This window comes from Candoia aspera, chromosome 1, assembly GCF_035149785.1.
Source record: "Candoia aspera isolate rCanAsp1 chromosome 1, rCanAsp1.hap2, whole genome shotgun sequence".
NCBI classification, from domain to species: Eukaryota; Metazoa; Chordata; class Lepidosauria; order Squamata; family Boidae; genus Candoia; species Candoia aspera.
Window position 1 is genome coordinate 151,329,469 of NC_086153.1, and position 19,149 is coordinate 151,348,617.

Genomic DNA, 19,149 nt, shown 5'->3' on the forward strand with positions numbered 1-19,149 from the left:
CTTTATTTGGGGCTGCTGTGCCCTGTACAAATGCAGGCACTTATGAAAAGAGGCACTAAATTTGCTGCTTCCCATGAAATCATTCCACATACTTTGCATCATAAACGAATTGTGGGAGTTAATTCCTGTTCATGCTGTTAGAATGCTTAGCCCAGTGTTTCTCCACCTTGGCGACTTTAAGACCTGTGGACTTTAACTTCCAGGCTGGCTGGGGAATTCTGGGAGTTGAAGTCCACAGGTCTTAAAAGTCGCCAAGGTGGAGAAACACTGGCTTAGCCATACTCTTGTCTAGGCTTCCTGGTATGATGATTGTACTTTTGACTTGGGTGATTTGCATGCTAGTTATTTGCATTCACATAACGAGGACAAAGGTGGAACGCTTACATAGGCAAGAATTGCTGCATCTCGTTTAAAAAGTTATTCTCACCTTTCGCAAGATTTACTACTTTTAGACTGTTTACAAAACACACCCAACAAAAGAAGTTTGCTTCTTTGTGACTTAGTGGAGATACACACGTACTAAACCCGGGGTATGTTTTTTTTAATCTGTTCAATCGTGTCGGATTCTCGGAAAATGCTTGGACGAGTCCCTGCAGTTTTCTTGGCAAGGGTTTTTCCGGAAGCGGTTTGCCATTGCCTCCTTCCTAGGGCTGAGAGAGAGGGACTGGCCCAAGGTCACCCAGCTGGCACTTTTTCACTCAAAGGTACGTGCTGCAAAACCAGACGTCGGATCGGTGTATGGTTCACTGGGAATCCCAAAGCTGGGCTAATCAAGTGGGTGAGACAGTCGAGCGAGCCACGACACCGCGGGAAGGAATACTCGAAAAAGCGACTCGGTACCCCGGACCTCCACTAAGCACGGAGAGGGCCGCCCTTCTAGTCCTCGATGTCTCTATGGTGAAAGGCCTTTCTCTGCTTTGGTAGGACAATAGAGCAGCCCCCCTGCTCCTCAGGAGCACGGCGGAAGTCCCAATAAAATTTGACCCCTCCCTCCGCCTTCTCCTGGCAACGAACGCCATAGATATGCCGTGGCGTCATTGGGAGGAAGGGGCGGAGGAGCGGCCGTTACCGGATGTGGAAGCGTGACGGGGGGCAATCCTGCCCTGAGGGGATGCTGCGGGGCTGCCCGGTGAGTGGGACGGGGGGGAGTCGAAGCGGGGGGTACGGCTGGTCCGCGGCGCTTCGAGGGAGGGCCGAAGGGGGCTGGAGAAGTGGGCTTGCCCTTATGAAGGGGGAAGACGGAGCGAGACAAAGTGATACCACTATTACTATTATTATCATCATCATCCTCCTCCAGTGGAGGGGAGGGGGTGTCCTCCAGAATGCTGCCAGGAAGAGATCGCGGAGCAGAACTGAGGAAGGCCTCATTTCCAAAAAATACTGTCTGGCTGTGAGCTGGCAGTGTATTCGCAGCCAGCTCAGTAAGAGGGGGAGTGATTTATGCAGTGGTATCAATGCGCTGGACAAAAAGATCGCAGAACGGTCCCTCCTCCCCCAAGCCTTGGTGTCTTCCAAGTGTGTTTCTGACAACTCGTTACCCTTAGCCGTTGTCCGTGCTGCCTAGGATAAAATAGGACTTGCAGTCCCGTATCTGTGGGGGGCATCAAGTTAGGGAAGGCTAAATTAAAATTTGTACAGAGTGGAAGGGGAGGACAGCAGAGAGAATGAGAGGAAATCTGGGGTGAAGTTCAGCTGGGAGAGAAGAGTATATATTAATGTAGATGGAAGTAGGCGATTTAAAAAAAAATAGTGAAGATACACATACTTTAAATACATATTATAATTTCTAAGCAGTTTGTGTTTAAAATGGCTTTGAACTAGAAGTTAGAGATGAGAGAAAATGTTCATCTGATACTTTTGTAAGGCTGTGTCAGGCTGTCAGTTGGAAGGGGGAAATTGTTAGCAAAAGAATTAGCGGTGCTTGGAGTTGGGAGAATGAAACTGCTTGATTGTTATGATAAAGCTTGGCTTCTTCCTGTCAGTGAATAAAACAGAAGGGGGGTAACCAGATACCTGTGAGGCCCTGCCTCTCATCTCCTTTCGAGCCAGAAGTGCAGGAAATAGAAAGGGGGAAAGTATTAATTAAAAGTTAAAAAGTAAAAAACATTTAATAAAAATATAAAATTTATTTAACTCTAGCCCAATGCCGGGCCACATTGATGGCAGAGGTGTTTCTGACCAGTAAGTCACTCTGTGTGCATGTCGGTCCCAAAGGGCACTGTAAAAGATGGGTAGTTGCTTGAATATTGCCGCATTCGCAGCAAATATCCTTGCCCTCAGGGAGAAACCCCCATTTTTCCATATTATCTTTAGTTCTGACCAAAGCAGTGCGCAATCTGTTTAAACATCTCCAAACTGTCCACTCCTCTTCCGAACCTCCAGGTAACTCCTCAAGTGCTTCTATCCAATTATGAAGATGTTTTACTTGAGATTTCCATCTTTTTAATCGTTTTGTTTGGGGTGTAGTAGCAATCTCCTCAGTGCAGTCTAAGAAACTCCTTCTTGACTTCAATCTTTTTGTAGGAGGTGCTTGGCCAAATAATGGGTGTGTTGGATTGTGTAACGCCTTCCCATATTCCACGCCTTGTGCCACACTCCTCCTAATGGCTGGCGGGGCTATTCCCTCCAAGATACATAATTTATCAAGTGGAGTGGAGCATAAACATCCGGTAACTATGTGGCATGTGTCACTAAGTGCCCTATCTGCCTGTGTAGAGTGCGCAGAGCGGCCCCAAACGGGGCAGGCATACTCTCCCGCCGAGTAGCACAATGCAAGGGCGGCTGTGCATTGAGTAGTAGGGTGAGCACCCCAAGTAGTGCCAGCCAACTTCCTGAGAGGATTATTACAGGTGGAAATCTTTTGCTTTAAGTTGCAACAATGTCTTTTAAAGGTTAATGTTTGGTCTAGCGTTACACTGAGGTAACATGGCGTTTCACAATGTGCCATCCCCTGAACCCCTGTATGTACCTTGTCACATACTCCATTTCACTTGTATTTGCCCAGGCAGGATGAACAACTCTGGAAAGAACATGCAAAATTGCTTTTTCATATATTCCTATTGTGAACTTTACAAACCATCAGGGTCATAAGGAAAACCCTCGTTTGAGGCATACAAAGCCTTCAAAACGTACATTGTGACAAAGAGATACAAAGCCTGATAGAATGAAAAACAGTGTAAATGTTTTTACTTAGAAGTAAATCAACATATTAAAGATAAAATTTGTTAGGAAATAATGGAAATAAGGAAATTGAATTGAGATTTTTAAAAAACAATTTTCTTACTGCTCATCGATAGTACTATTTTCACTTATTCATTTAAGGATTTTGAGGTGCTTTTGACCCTCTTCAATCAGAAAAGGCTTTCAGAACAACTTGCATAAGCTTATCTGCCAGTTTACAATCTAAATGAGGTTGTGTGAAAGGAAAAAAGGTGAGGAAAACAAGCAAATGTGGACCCCAGTTCTTGGACTGAGTTTATATGACATGGGAAGCCAACTGGCTATCAGATGGGCAGGTTATCCAAAGTCAGACCATGGATCAAACTTTGGTTAAGGCACTAATTGGTTACAGGTTTACTTACCTTAGCCATAGGTCTATGTGTCATCTCAATCTGGGTAGAGTGGTTAACTGTGATTAACTCTTCCTCCCAGTTTCCAAATGAAGAGATCTGAGATGTGAATGTTAAGCAGTTCAGGGGTGAGTGTCAAGATGGAAGGATCTGTGGGCTGTGCAGCAGCGAACTGAAAATTATAAGAAAGCTGCAAAAGGGTCTGTTATTCTGAGTTGAGGAACAGGACTTTCAATGGGGCTGAGAAAAAGGGAAGGGATGGCAAAGAACTTTCAGATTTGTTGAGCTTTACTTCAGGGAGGCCAGGAGCCCTCCCCTCCCCTCCCCAACCCCAGACTTGTATTCCATTTAAGAGCTGAACTAAGCAGCTTTGCCTCTCATTGCAGGTATATAATTAACTAATCACTTTGTGGGCTATGTATTTTTTCATCCTCCCTTTTGTAGGTATAGATTCTTTGGTACGCCATCCTACTCAGGAGTGATTTTTAAATCTCTTTTTCTGCTCTAAGCTTATAGTGGCAGAAGAGTAAAACGGCACTGCAAAACCAAGTCCAATACAAAGAGGGCTGTTGGTTCTTTCCATTCTTGGTCAGGTAAAATGCTGTGGTGGGTACAAGTATAAGGGCCTTTCCCAGGAAGGTTCACCTCCTTAGTGTCTCCCTTTTGTCTTTCAGCATCAGGTGAAAAACATGTGTCTTCCCATAGAAAGCAATAGATAACCATGTTGGTCCAATGTCACACACTTCTTTTTTGGTTGGATAAAGCTATCATCCACCTATGATTTTTTAAAATATTGCAAGGACTTTAAGTTATTTTTACCTTAAATGTGAGTTGTTTTCACACCATATCACATCTTTTTTTATTCCCATTTTGAACACAATTTTTTTAATTCTGGAAGCTGTCTTAAAAGCTTTACAATAGTTTTCAACATAGAAAATAATAAATCAGCTTCTCCTCTCTTGTTCTTTATATAGTTAGTCCTTGTTTAGTGACTGCCTCATTTAGCGACTATTCACAATTATGATGGTTACAAGGACTACCTGTATATGCCAGACAACTTAGGGAGATGCAGTTGCAAATCACTGGTAGCCTATCTTATTAAAGTCTGTGAGCTCCTGCTGCAAAGGAAATTGCTATACCATTCATTGATTGGATGGGCCATAACTGAATTTTGTACATTTTACAGGTTTATTTCCTTCTTCCAACTGGTTAGGAGAACATTAGTTTGTGTTCTTGAACTCATTTGTCTGGCAGACTATTAACATGTAATAATGTATTTCTAGAGAAGAAGAAGATGGAAAGTAATGCTGTTCTCCTGGAATCCAAATCCTCACCAATCAACCTTCTGAATGAAATGCACCAGCTGCGTCTCCTAGGCCACCTTTGTGATGTGACCGTGAGCGTAGAATATCAAGGCGTCAGGGCAGAGTTTGTTGCTCACAAAGCTGTGCTGGCAGCCACAAGCAAGTTCTTTAAAGAGGTCTTTCTTAATGAAAAAGGCATGGATGGGCCAAGGACCAATGTGTTACTGAACGAAGTCCAGGTAGCTGACTTTGCATCTTTTCTGGAGTTTGTTTATACTGCCCGGGTAGAGGTGGAAGAAGATCGGGTACAACGCATGCTGGAAGTGGCTGAGAAACTGAAATGTTTAGATTTGTCAGAGACCTGCTTTCAGCTCAAGAAACAAATGCTTGAGTCGGTATTGCTGGAGTTGCAGAATTTTTCTGAGGCACAGGATACTGATGAGGATGGCGGGGCCCATCCTGGCGCTTTACTTGAGCCCAAAACAATCACCGAACCTCAAGGGGACATGGACTGTTTTGCAAGTTCTGCACTCAGAAGACCCAGGACTGGAGCGGACCTCGAGGCCCCCACCCTGAAATTAAAGGAGAAGTTGGACAAAAAAAAAGAGGCCCTGAAGGCCCCCTGTGCCAAAATCAGGCGGGCAAGTGGCAGATTGGCTGGCAGAAAAGTGTTTGTAGAGATACCCAAGAAGAAGTACACAAGGCGCCTGCGAGAGCAACAGAAGTTCGCTGAAGCTGTGGTGGAGGAGAGCCGGCTTTCCAAAGACCAGGGCGTACAGGAGAAAGTGGGGGAGGCGGAGAGAGATCAGACTAGTGTGAAACTAGAGGAGAAAGGGTGTGAAGGTGCTGAGGACCACCGGGGAGAAAACCTGAACAAATTGGAGGAGGATAAAAAGAACCGCAGTGGCAACTTTACCTGCAGTACTTGTGAGCGAGAGTTCCTCTATGAGAAGAGCTTTCTGAAACACATCAAGCACAGCCACGGCATTGCGGCTGAAATCATTTACCGCTGCGAAACCTGCGGCCAGACTTTTGCCAACCGGTGCAACCTCAAAAGCCACCAGCGCCATGTCCACAGCAGTGAGCGCCACTTCCCGTGTGAGCTCTGTGGTAAGAAGTTCAAGCGCAAGAAGGACGTCAAGCGGCACATTCTGCAGGTTCATGAGGGTGGTGGGGAGCGTCATCACTGCCTACAATGTGGAAAGGGTTTGAGCTCCAAAACAGCCCTGAGGCTTCATGAAAGGACACACACAGGCGACAAGCCTTATGGGTGCACAGAGTGTGAGGCTAAGTTTTCTCAGCCTTCGGCACTTAAAACACACACGAGGTATGAACAGACGGAACGGGCCTTGTTAGCTAAATCTCTGGGCAGAAAGCTAATGCCCTCCCCGAGGCAGCTTCTTCCTGGCCAAGAAAGTAAACGTGGGTTGGAGCTCCTCTGTAGCAGGTTCAGAGTACGGGTTTTCCTTTGAAACTGCAGATCACAGTCCTGATCTAAAATGCTCCCGAGCCACCATAACATACTTTGGAATCAATGTAAGCCTCAGCTAAACAACTGAGGACATTTAGAGTCCTGTTTATTAACATGTGCATATTGTGGGAATGTCAAACATCAGAAAAGGCTTCCAGTGACAGACTGCATTGGGTAAAATACAATACTGTGCAAAAGTGGAGGAGGAGAATTGTAGCAGGGTGTCACGTGCCTCAAAACCAGTTCATAGATCTTGATTGAAGCCTTGACTAGGTAGTACTTGGAATACTCAAGAATGTTACGGTGGTATTCTCAGACAGCCTTCTCATCCTGGTGCTCTCTGGACATGCGGTCGGCTGGAACTCACAGAACTGTGGTTCCTTCCACTGTTCATTTTGACATGATTTGGGAGCTAATCAGTACAGGTGACAGTTTACCATATTAAATATTCAGGGAGCAAACATTCACCAGCTGGCTGTGTCCAAGTAGACATATTGTCTCAGTGGAAGTTTAAGGGTTCCAAGTGAACAATTCTAATAACTGCTTTTGGCTAGATTTCTGATGCAAGGTCTGAAAGGAAGCCAGGGTATGTTTAATATGCCTAATATTACTTCCAGGGAGTAGAAATGGTATTTTCTTGGTAAGACAAGAACTTGAAATTGGATTGTCTTTAAGAAAGAGTTACTTCTGCCTGTGCTTGGCTGTATAGTGCTTTCCTGTTACTATAGCCAGGCAAGTAAAATAAGGGATATGAAAAACTATTATCATATTTGGATGCTAGACTGTAAGCCATGGGTTAGTGTGACATAAGTGAACGTAGCCTTTTTGGGTAGTCATTGTCCCTAGCTTTCTCTCGGCTGGGAGGAGAATTTCAGAAGCTTTCTAGTTTCAATTGATCCTGATGTTGTTTTGTCTAAACTGGAGATTATGGTTTAACACCAGTGAAGTCTAATTTCAAAACAATCCAACTTCATCAGTTACGAATTTGATTTGTTGAAGATAATCAATACAAACTCTAAGTTTGGATGAAGTAGGCAGCTGTGCTTACCTAATGTACCAGTTAAGATTGTGCAAGCAAAGGGAGTTGGATAGGGGAATAGGCATGCTTGGGAGGAAGCTGTGGGTGCTTATGTTGTGCTAAGCAACGATTTAGGATGATGTCTGAATGACTTTTTCCATGACTTCCTAGCTGGGATACAGTGGCTAAGCACTACAGCCAAGATGTATGCCACTGACTTTCAGATCCAGGAATACATAGAAGGTTAGAACAAGGCTGATCTACTTTTGTAACCTAAAGAGCAACATGGATTCACCCAACCTGGTGGCCCCTTGTAATACTGAGCTATAACTTCCACAATCTCTCAGCCAATATAACTGACATCCATGCTGATTAAAAATGACAGGAGCTGAGGTCTAATGCATTTGGAAGGCATAGAATTGGAGAAGGCTGCTTCAGAGGCTCTGTTGTTTTGGTACTTCCTGTTGTGGAGCAGCAGGCAAATTGGATCCTTCCCTGTGAATCATCTGGGATAAGATCCTGCTGGCACTCGCTCTTGGAAATAGAGGGGAAGTTTGGACATACAGGGGTTGAATGAAAAGTAATGCCTACACCTCCATAACTTTAGTTTAAATAGGAATATTTTAATAAATGAAACAGGAAAATGGTCCTTGAAATGAGCTTTTTTATTACCTGTATTTACTTCTCCATATAATAACTACCATTCACTACACACTTCTGCCAATGATGTACAAGCTTCTTAAAGCTGTCACAAGAAATTGTCTCTTCAGCCTAGTCCTCTTACCACCTCTTAATTTGAGTCAGATGCCTATGAAGGTATCCCTTTGATTATGGGAAAAGGTGGAAGTTGCATGGTGCCAAGTCTGGACTGTATAGCAGATGGGGTAATACAGTGAGGTCAAACTTTGCCATTGTCTCTTGGGTGGCTCGTGAGATACAAGCCCTAGTGTTGTCAAGTTGCATCCAGATCTCCTTGTGCTTCCAAACTTTGCATAATCATTGTTTGGAGGCATTTTGGGTTGATAGTGGTGCTAGGTTCAAGGAAATCCACATAGATAATATCAACAGCATCCCAAAAAGCTGTAACTGTAAGTTTTGTTGCCAAAGCCTGTGTTTTGAACTTTTTTTTTTTAGTAGGTGAAGCTTTGTAGTGATATTCCATGGACTGATGTTTCATTTCTGAATCATATTGATGAGCTCATATTTCACTGGCTGTCGCAGTGCAATGAAGAAATACCTTTATTCTTGTAGTGTACAACAATTGCCGGCGAATTTCAGCTCTTGAAAGCTTTTGTTTCTGCTATCAGCATGTAAGGAACATTATCTTGCACAAACCTTATAATGCTGAAGTATATCAGTAATGTGACCCAGACTTTCCTCTAAAATGCTATGGTTGTTTCCCTTTGAGTGATTCGCCAATTCTCCTTAACCTGTTTATCAAACTTCCTCATGTGAGTCTCACTGGTTGCTATCACAGGTCATCTACTTTGTCCTTGATTATACAAATCAACCTTTCCCAGTTCATAATCTTTACATTTTTTGGCTCAGTGATGCACAGCACTCACATCAACACAGTAATCACCCCAAACAATCTACATTTGGTGTGAATTTCAGTTGGAGGGACTCCTTTGGCAATCAAAACTTCAATCACGGTGCATTGCTTAAAGCTCACTGACAAGTACTCAGCAGGCTTCCATTTCATGAACAATAACAACAGAGTCTTCTCACAGCAATTTCCTGCTAATTGAAGTGAAAAAACATGCCGAAGAATTTATCAAAGCTTCTGGTACATCAGTACTGCCATCTGTTAACTTATATAACATTGGAGGCATTACTTTTTGTTCAACCCTTGTAATATAGGAGAGACAATTGATAATTAAATGGGGTTTGGATACCCTTACCTCATTTCCTAATGCAGATATTTGTGGTGAATTCTGTATCTGATTACAAGGTCATAGGGGCATTTTGCTCCTTCATGCTACTCCATTCAGGAATAATAATTATTTTAGAGACAAGGTATGGAATGCTGCCTGGACTCATAGAGAGGAGCTGAGCTATAGTCCACATATTTATTATTTTGAAAAAATAGGCTTCTTGCTTGCTGAGCCAGACATATTAAATATTGTTGAACAGTCGTTGGCCTCAGCAGAAGAAATGAGGCATGTAGGTAAAAACCCAGTTTATGATTAATCATAGCCCAGTATGATTGATTATAATTAATTATGTACTATAATTTTCTTATTTAAGGAGATCAAAATGCAATTGCCATAGAGCTTCTGCAAGTGAATATTTTTTCCCAGCTTTTGAAATATTTACAGTATTTGCAATATTTCCTACAATAAATGCAACAATAGGACTATATTATTAATCAGAAAGTTGAGGCAATTTAGTTGATTCATTTCACAAGTTAAATTTTAATCATGTTTGTTCTTTTTATTGCAGGTTAATTTAGATTGCTATTGCTTTTCATTTTAAGAAAATAACCTTTAATTAGACCATTCTCTTGTCAGTTTTGAAATTTATTTCTAATTTCTCTCTCTTGAGGGGCAGTATGCCTAGACTTTTATTCTCTGAATTTTGTTAAAAATGTCTTTTTAATATGAAAGGTCATCTCATCCTGCCATTCAACTGGAAAAGTGTATACATAGAAGACTTCTATGTAGAGACTGTCCATTGCATTGGGCACATCATGCACAAGTATATGCTAGGTATTACATTTCCCAGGCTATGGGAGGGATCCCCCTCTGGACTGGTAACCTTTAAGAGTCACCCCAGTGAATGCCATTAATTGCTGATCCCTGGTTATTGCTCCGTGATGCTGAGGAGGAAGTGTTATACTTGTCTTGATTTGTGTTATTTTTTTCTTATTTCAGAATCCACACAGGTGAAAAACCATTTGTTTGTAATGATTGTGGAGCAAGATTTACACAAAATCACATGCTTATATATCATAAAAGATGCCATACAGGTACTAGGATAATACTGCATTTTTACATTCCAGTTTTTTTTTTAAGAATGTGCTTGCAGATTGATGGCTATCAAATTTTATTCTTTGTCAATATAAAAATATTTATCTGGTCCTCACCAGTTTAGAAAAATTTCTGTATACCTTAATATGGGGAGCCCATTCTGTTTGCCCAGTCTGTTTTCCAGAACTCTGTGGCTCAAGGCTATTATTGGAATCAAGAGAAATTCAGTTTCCTGTTTTCAAAAAGCAGATCAAGTGATCAAGAGTAGGTTGTTATTACATCTTGTTAAATCTTATGATTTGTTATTTAGAAACTTTACTATTAGCAGTATCAACCAAACTGAGATAATTATTCTGTAGACTAGCTAGTAACTTGGGGTATGTTCTGTTCACAGGCATATTTTCCCATGGTTAACTGAATCCCAGTTCACTCAATTAACTCAGTTGGGTAGATTTACTTGATACCTGAAATCATAAAAATCACATGGACAGGTTTATACAACATGCTAGCCTAAACCATAGTTGGGTCGTTTGTAGTTCATTTGAAAACAGCCTTACTGTCTACTGCAGTAGCATAAATGAGATTCTGGTAAACCATCTGCAGTCATCCAGAGCAGGATAAGTTCCTTCCTTCATTACATTAACTATTTCCAACTTTGTTGGAAATGCCACAATATGTTACTGTGTTAAGCAGGGATATGTATTGGCAATCTTGCTGTTTAATTCTTAATAACTCCATAATCAAGCATATGTACATGCTCTACATCCCCCTTAGCTAGCTGGTAAGTTGGTTCCAAGCCAGCTATATGCCAACGTTGCTGTGGTTTTATCTCAATCTCATGTTATTCTTAAGTCCTACAGCAATTCTGGGTATGAGATAACTGGCTTTTTGTAACAGCTATAAAAAATCTAATGGATCTAATTACATGTAACTCTGATGTAGGAACTGTATTGCAAAGTAACACTGTCTTTTGTTTCAGTCTTTTTAAAATGTTGACTATAAAAAGTTTTCATTCATCATTAACTGTGGGATGCCTATGAGAAATCTCTTTTGCCATGTTAACTTTGTAGATGTCAGTATAAAATATTATTCAGGGAGAACTTGGTTTTCTATAACCATTTTTTAACTTGGCCATACCCAGAGTCACTTGTTGAGATGGGCAGCTATAGAAATCAAATAAATAAGTACTGGCTGGGACCTTTTGTCCAACACCTGTAGATTACCACGCTGGCTGGGGAGCTCTGGGAGTTGAAGTCCACAGATCTGAAAGTTGCCAAGTTTGAGAAACACTGCTATGGAGGCTAAACTAGTTTGAGGATGCTGCGTGAATTGATGTCCTCTGTGACATAAAGCTGTTTGTCAGGCCCCAAAGAACTTGTGCATAATGATGGTCATGGGAAGTGTTTATTGTGCATAGTAGAAGTAGATGGCCTTGCGTGCAAAATCCATGTTCATGAGTGTTGGTTGATCTTGGTGTCAGTAAAAATAGTCGTTTTGCTTTTCTCTTCCAAATCCCATGTGCTTTAGGAGAGCGACCTTTCATGTGTGAAACATGTGGGAAGAGCTTTGCCTCCAAGGAGTATTTGAAACACCATAATCGAATCCACACTGGATCTAAGCCCTTTAAATGTGAAGTTTGCTTCAGGACATTTGCGCAGAGGAATTCACTATATCAGCACATCAAAGTTCATACAGGTAGGAAGCTACAGAAGCAGCTTAGGAAAAAGTTTGGGTTTTTTGGAAAATTTGAGAGAGAGAGTTTTTGCTAGATGATGGTTTTACCTGATCACAGTAGCATCTTTTACAACTTCCAGGTTCCCATAGTGCTGTCTGCCAGGTCACCAGCCTTTAAGGATGTCTGTTTTATGCTGAGCTCACAACAGTATTGAATTATACCATGGTTTCTTGGGTTTTTGCCCAGCCAGTCACTGTGATTTGTAAACCATCATTTGTGGCTTTGTGAATCAAGTTGCTATGGTCTCTTGCTTAAAACAAACTGTAGCTGAGTGCAAAACAATTGTTAGAAATTATTGTTTCAGATGTAATATTTAAGATTATTTGAATCTGACATACACTGTCTAGAGACACATGCTATCTTCAATAGCTTGAGATCCCAGATCTCATGTTTTTGACTCATGTGTTTCATTGGGGTCTTTTTATCTAGTTTTAGGACTTGTTTGGAGAAAAGATCATGTTTTAGGTCATATTTATGCAGAAATATTGAAATTTCAAAAGGCTTCACAAAATTTTAAGCAGCACTGTAAATATTTCTTCCTGTTGTCTTTGAATGTAGTGTTTACACTTTGAGCTCTTCAGAAAATAGTAGCTCTCCCCTTATACTGTTTCCCTCCACTTCATTGCTTTTCACTGAACTTCTCGTTCCTAACTTAAAATTTGTCTGCTTTTGTTTACTTCACTGTTTTTATACGTGCATCTATGAACCTGTTTCTCTGCTTATGATCCTTGCTGGTTACTGTTCCTTTTTTTTTTTAGCTTTAACGATTTCAGGTTGTTACTGTTGTTGTTTGCTTACCTACAAATTCTCCAACTCCTCTGTAGCTTTCAGCTTTCATATATTATTTCCTGAAAGTCTGTTTTCCAGACTTCTAGGCACTTTCCTCATTAAAGTATGTAAGAATCTATTTCATTGTACTGCAACTGCATTACCAGCTAAGGTTCTTTGCATCTTTTGAAAAGAATCTCCTGATTAATCTTCAGGAGATTATGCTTAATCTTTTTCTTTAATCTCCAATTGGTAGCATTATCATTATTATTGTTGTTGCTTTTAATTAGACTAAATATGCCGAGTAGCACAGTACTCTCAGCAAGGTAGCAGTGTGGCTAAGGCTCTCAGTCAGGTCATTCTTGCATTGCATTGGCAAAACTTCACATTATTTATATAGGTGGGGATTCTGATGTACCCTGAGGGGATTGATGTTGCCCTACAGATGGACACTGTAATTTTTTCTATGCTATCTAGAGTTACAAACCTGGAAGAGTTGAGTGTTGGAAATAGTAATAATGTGCTTTATCTTACAGGTGAGCGTCCCTACTGCTGTGATCAGTGTGGCAAACAGTTCACTCAGCTCAATGCCCTGCAACGCCACCATCGGATCCACACAGGGGAGAAACCATTCATGTGCAATGCCTGCGGTCGGACATTCACTGACAAATCTACTCTTCGGCGTCATACCTCAGTAAGGAAGAACTGGCACTTCTGTGAAAATTTCTCGTGTGTTTCCAGTTACACGTTATTGGTGCAGTAAAGGACAGGGATGGATACCTTGTATGAATCCCACAATCTAGTATGGTTACCTCTTAGATAATGAGACTAGAATAAGGGCTTTTCATGGGCGGGCAGTTTATGCAGATGGAAAAAATGGGAACCCTTCACATCTTAGCAGAGGGTATTTCGATTTCTCTGAATGAAAGACCCTCCCTACTGTTGTATTGTTGAGTTCCTGATTGGTGACATCTGCCAAAACAGGCTTTTCATAAATATAGTGACAATTTAGGCTTTCATTTTGAAAGAGGGGAAATCCACAAAGACTCATCCCAACAGAGTTTAGGAATGTGATATATAGAGCAAAGGGCTTCAATTGCAGAGCCTGATCTTTGCCATCAGAAAGCACCCAAACTGTTCCTTCATGAAGAAAATAATTTACATATAAATGAATGCACATGCAAGTTTGTTTAAAGTTTGAGATTTTTTTTAGTTCACTTGTAATGTTTCAAGTGAACCTTCCCTTCACTTGGGAAAAATGTGCCCCTCTTCTTGCTGTTTCAACATTTTAATTGCTCCAGCCATTATTCTTCCCTAAATTCTAAACTTTCTTTAGCATAGGCTTTATTAGTTGAATATAAGCCTCATAAAATGCTCCTAAATTTTTAATCTTGCTATATTGGGGAATGAAAGAAAAATAGCTAGATTGGCTGCTACTTAACTAAGAATCTCCTCCACACATAATCAGAGTTTAGAGCTCTGTGCATGGTGTCTCTTTGGTACAGCTTCAGACTAGAGAAGGTGTTGTAGAACCTAATGAGTACTAATGAGTGATTTAATATGCGTAATCTTTTTTTTAATAGATTCACGATAAGAACACACCCTGGAAGTCTTTTCTTGTAGTTGTTGAAGGTGCTTCTAAGAATGATGAGGATCATAAGACTGAGCTTCCTGATGAGGAATACAATGGAGCTCGTCCCAAGTTATCAGAGAAGCTGCTGTCATTCTCTGAAAATGGGCACTATCAAAGTTTGACGGCTATTCAAGAAAGCATGACTGCTGTGCATGAAAATGGATCTCCCGTTGTGACAGACTATAAATTGAGGTCTGCAGTGGGGTCCCAGGAAGCACCCGTGGCCACAGCTTTGCATGATCTCACCGTGTTGCACACCCAGGCAGACTCACTTCAACCACCTCTTCACAGTTTGGTGAACATGGAATAGCACCACCAGTTGCGTGGAGGAGTTCAACAAGGGAAAATGGCTTCATGCTGTGTAAACTCTTGTAGTACAGTGATCTGTAAAAGGGAGCTGTTAGAGTCCTGTGTTCTACTCAAACTAGTTGAATCCAAATGGATGAATTCAGTACTTAGCCCATTTGTCAAAGAGAAAAGTACTCTCCTTCATGTTTTGTCTGCGTAATGTAAAGTAGGGTCCAGATCACACAGTCAATATAAAAGGAAGTTAAGGTTCAGTACTGTTTGAATCCAGATTTCTCTTTTTTTTTTCTTCTTGGCATAATATTCTGTTACCTTCCTTTTTTATCCCTTATTTAACGTTGTTTTTATACTGTATGCAAAAGAATGTGAAATACTGTAGCACAATCTCTCTCTGGGCCCAATACTTTATGCAATTTTAATTTTTTTTTTTTCTTTAAAAGAAATCTCATCTTAGATAGTAGGAAATACCGTACACTGCTTTTCTAAACAGCAGAATTGTTCTGAGGAAATGTGGGGAAAAAATCACTATTTGAATCCAACTATGTTCCTTGGCTGTCGCAATGAGATCCTGGGTTCCCCTTCCCTCACGTAGCTTTTTTGCACCTATCAAAAATCTGCAGCTGATACTTTGGACATCCCCTAGAATTGATGTCTACAATCACGGCAGAAGGCGCGAAAGGGAACGCCCCCTCTCCCCTCTTTTCCCATGATTTGGATGTTGACCCAGTTTTGTAAAAGGAATGGAGCACCCTTAAATTCATGTAATCAATATGACAGACTACTTCTTGACGGAAGCTTGAAACAGATCTTTTAATATAATTTCACAAGCTTAGTTCTAGGGCTGAATTCCTTCCTAGGTAAGCCTTTTAGCTGTCTCTTCCTTCTTCAGTCCCTACTGATCTGCCCATATGGTCGGGTTCTTAACTATCTCTACTACAGAGGTGAGGAACTGATGGTTTTCCAGAGATGCTGCTAAACTACAAGTCATAGTGCCGTCCAGCATGGGTACTAATGAGACTTCGATCACTGTTATCTAGCAACATTTAAAGAGTTGTAGGTTCCCACCTCTGTTTTATAAATTCATCATCTTATTTCCATCCATGTAGGTGTCTTCTCACTATCGTACATTCTTTGCCCAGAAATTAGAACGTACTGCACTCCCACATGGTTCTTGGTTCCCCTAGAGATTCTTTCCCAGCTGCTGCTGTATTCTACTTACTGGTATTTGCCTATGGAGAAGACTGTTTTGTAACTTGAATTTCATTAGCAGTATGCTCTTAGAACAGGTTGCTCCAAAATATTAAAAATGGTTTTCTCAAAGATGGTGCATCTTGCTGTAGATAATTTATTGTAAATTGCCTTGCTTTGCCCTATTATATTAACATTTTGAATCGAGAAAATCTTCAGGTTTCTGGAAGTGGCCTGAAATACTCTGGATGTAATTTTTCTGTTTTAGATTTGCTTATGTTTACACTTCATCTATTGTGGCAAGTTAAGTTATAATCAGGGCTGACATTCTAAGCAAGGCAAAACAGATGTTTGGATAGGAAGAACTGTTTGAAAACCTGTAGATTTTTACAAACAGGTTTACTCAATTAGGTTTCAGGGCTCATAGCTCCAAAGACCATGCAGTGTAACCAAGATAAAGCAGTTGCCCCAAAGTATGAAAATACGCTTCCTACATCATACAGGTTGTGGAGATAAGAACTTTTTTTTTTTAATTCAAAAAGCATCAGTAGTGTGCCTTTTTACTTTTATAATCAGGAAATAAGGAAATGCCAAAGTGTGTGTGAATTTGAAATTCCACCTATGTCCTGAATTTGCTAGTATAACTCCGGGTTTTAATTTTTATATTCAGAAACACTGCTTAGTGTTATTTCAGACTTTTTGAAAACATCAGCATTTAAATGCTTCTTTCAAAAGCATGCATATTACTGTATTCTTGATGTTTTTCTACACTGAGAAACTAAGGTAAGTTAAAGCATTGGAGTTTCTTTCACTCCCTGTGCACTCCCAAATTTTCTTTGGAAGGTTGTGGGGACCCCACTGCAACATCTTTAGGAGAGAGACAAGATGCAGAAGACAAAGAAGGGGGAATCCCATTCCAAGAGTGGAAATCTGCTCACATGACATTGAGTATCAATCTTTTACACATCTGTTTATGTGCTGTCCCTTTCAGAAATTGGTGCAAATGGGGATGTGTGTGTATTGGGCCCTGCACCCTTTATGACAAGAGAATGTGGTAAATTGGGGGTGGGGGGAGGCACAATTGTTTTGTCTCAAGGGAGAGAATTTTCACGGAAGTACAGGTAGTCCTCGCTTAACAAGCATTGTTTAGTGACAGTTCAGACTTACAACAGCGCTGGAAAAATCGACTTACAACTGATCCTCACACTTATGACCGTTACAGCATCCCTGTGGTCATATGATCGCCATTTTTGACCTTCCCGGTCAGCATCTCGCAAGCAAAGGGGAATGGGGAACCACGTGATTTGCTTAACGACCACATGGTTTGCTTAACGACTGCCGCAAAAAAGCTCGTAAAATCGGGTCAGACTTGCTTAATGACTGCTTTGCTTAGCAACCAAAATACCAATCCCAGTTCTGGTCGTTAAACAAGGACTACCTGTGATTTTAGTGTGCAAGAAGTTAGTTTCCTCAAGGCATTTGCGGATTCAGGTGGTATGCCGGGTTACTTTTTCACTCAGTTACTTTTCAAGGTTGATTTATTCCTGCATTGGATCTGATTTTGGATATTGGTTGTATTGTTTGGCAAAGTTAAGTTTTGAATTCACTTAGCCAAGTGTATCCTCCTCAAAAGTTCCTCTTTAAGTTGAAAAACACTCTGTAGAGGGGAGGAATAATTTAGGCCAACTTTGCTGTATGTTAGCTTTTCAAAATTCTTGCCGTTTTTTTTTGTTTGTTCAGAAGGCAAAGCAATAAAAATATTCCCGTGTGTGTTTAGTAAACTCCGTAGTAAGAGTTTGATGTCATTTCTTCCATTTTTATTTAATCTGGTAAAAGGGATGTTTTTAGAAATACTATCCAGAGGTTATATTTACATATTTATTTTGTATGCCATGTGCTCCTTTTTGACTATTGCAATGACCAGTTGCAATGCATTTGTAGAATATATTTAAACCCTTAAGTACTGATAGGGTTTTTTATTTTATACTGTATAAATATGTGAGAGTAGATAGACTTGTATAAATTGATTGGCCTTATTAAAAAAATTAAGGAGTGCCATCTTTTTTGCAAGTTACTTCTTTAAAAACATTACATTTATTGGAAAATATTGTGATCCAGAAGGCTGAGTAACATGTAGGTTTAATGTACACCCACTGTAAGCATTCATGTTTGTCTTCAAAAGTAATGAACCTGCTTGCTACTAAAAGATGTGTTCTCACAGCATGCTAAGCCATAATGTGGTTTCTTTGGTGTGAATCCAGCCATTATGATCTGGAAGTCACTGTATGTCTTAAAGCAATATATAAAACCAGCCACTCTGTTGCAAGGTAGGCTCTACACTGGAGAATCTTTTGTTCATTATAACTGGAAAGGAACATAAGGGATCTAGTCCTAGCTGCAGAGTTACTAATTTCTGTTGCTGAAAGTGTTGAAATGGCATCTGTTCACATTGGCGCATTCACATCCCATGCTAAATTATGATCGGCTTCACCAAAGGTAATTGAATAAACCACAGTTGGCTGGATTTAGAGTACTCTGAGGCTGTTCATACTAAACTACGCTTAGTTTACTTACGGTTACTGATTAAGCTGTAATTAGATTCATACAGTACATTAAGCCAAAAGGTGCTACAGCAATGAAAGCCATTACAGTACTGCATCGGTAAAAGCTTTTTCATTAACTCATGATCTACAAATCTTTTGAAGAGGGAAATTGCAGCTATAACTTTTGGGCATTTTATTTTGGAACTATTCACAAATAACTCCATTTTGGGGTCATAATCACTGTTCATCTTGAGTAAATTTTTCTACTTACCAAAATTATATGCTGGGATGACAGTTATTAGGGCTACCAAGAATTGGAGGTAAAGGGCAAAATGTGATCTGGGGCACACTTGGCATCTGCAGGTAGTACCTTAAACCAAACACATTTGCTCCTAAGATCATGTATCATCTACTTAGGGCAGTCATGTGAGCCTGGGAAAAGTCATGGCTGCATTAAGTTTTTGGGATAGGTGTTAACATGCATGCCAATGCATGCTTTGAATTCCATGCTGTCCTTCAAATCTGGATCTCTGCACAATCCTGACAATTATTTAATAACTCTACTGCTTATGTCATTGTACCAGCCTGATACTCTCCTATGGAGAGAAAAAAAATAGTATTAGTAAAAACACACTTCGTCTTCAC

At 40.6% G+C, this 19,149-nt stretch overlaps 1 protein-coding gene across 1 annotated transcript; it reads left to right on the forward strand.

Annotated features, from left to right (window-relative positions):
• The first annotated feature begins 1,045 nt into the window (after window positions 1-1,045).
• GZF1 (GDNF inducible zinc finger protein 1) lies at window positions 1,046-16,095 on the forward strand. The gene is made up of 6 exons (XM_063315900.1): window positions 1,046-1,129; window positions 4,853-6,200; window positions 10,236-10,330; window positions 11,859-12,026; window positions 13,371-13,528; window positions 14,418-16,095. Exons 2-6 carry the CDS (start codon window positions 4,864-4,866, stop codon window positions 14,775-14,777), a joined length of 2,118 nt encoding a protein of 705 aa, XP_063171970.1. The 5' UTR covers window positions 1,046-1,129; window positions 4,853-4,863; the 3' UTR covers window positions 14,778-16,095.
• The last annotated feature ends 3,054 nt before the right edge of the window (window positions 16,096-19,149 follow it).

Bases quoted from the DNA above. Each gene is read 5' to 3' on its own strand.
- GZF1 (XM_063315900.1), top strand. From the start codon at position 4,864: ATGGAAAGTAATGCTGTTCTCCTGGAATCCAAATCCTCACCAATCAAC. The intron at 6,201-10,235 runs GTATGAACAGAC...TTCTTATTTCAG, and splicing joins GCACTTAAAACACACACGAG to AATCCACACAGGTGAAAAAC. The intron at 10,331-11,858 runs GTACTAGGATAA...CATGTGCTTTAG, and splicing joins TCATAAAAGATGCCATACAG to GAGAGCGACCTTTCATGTGT.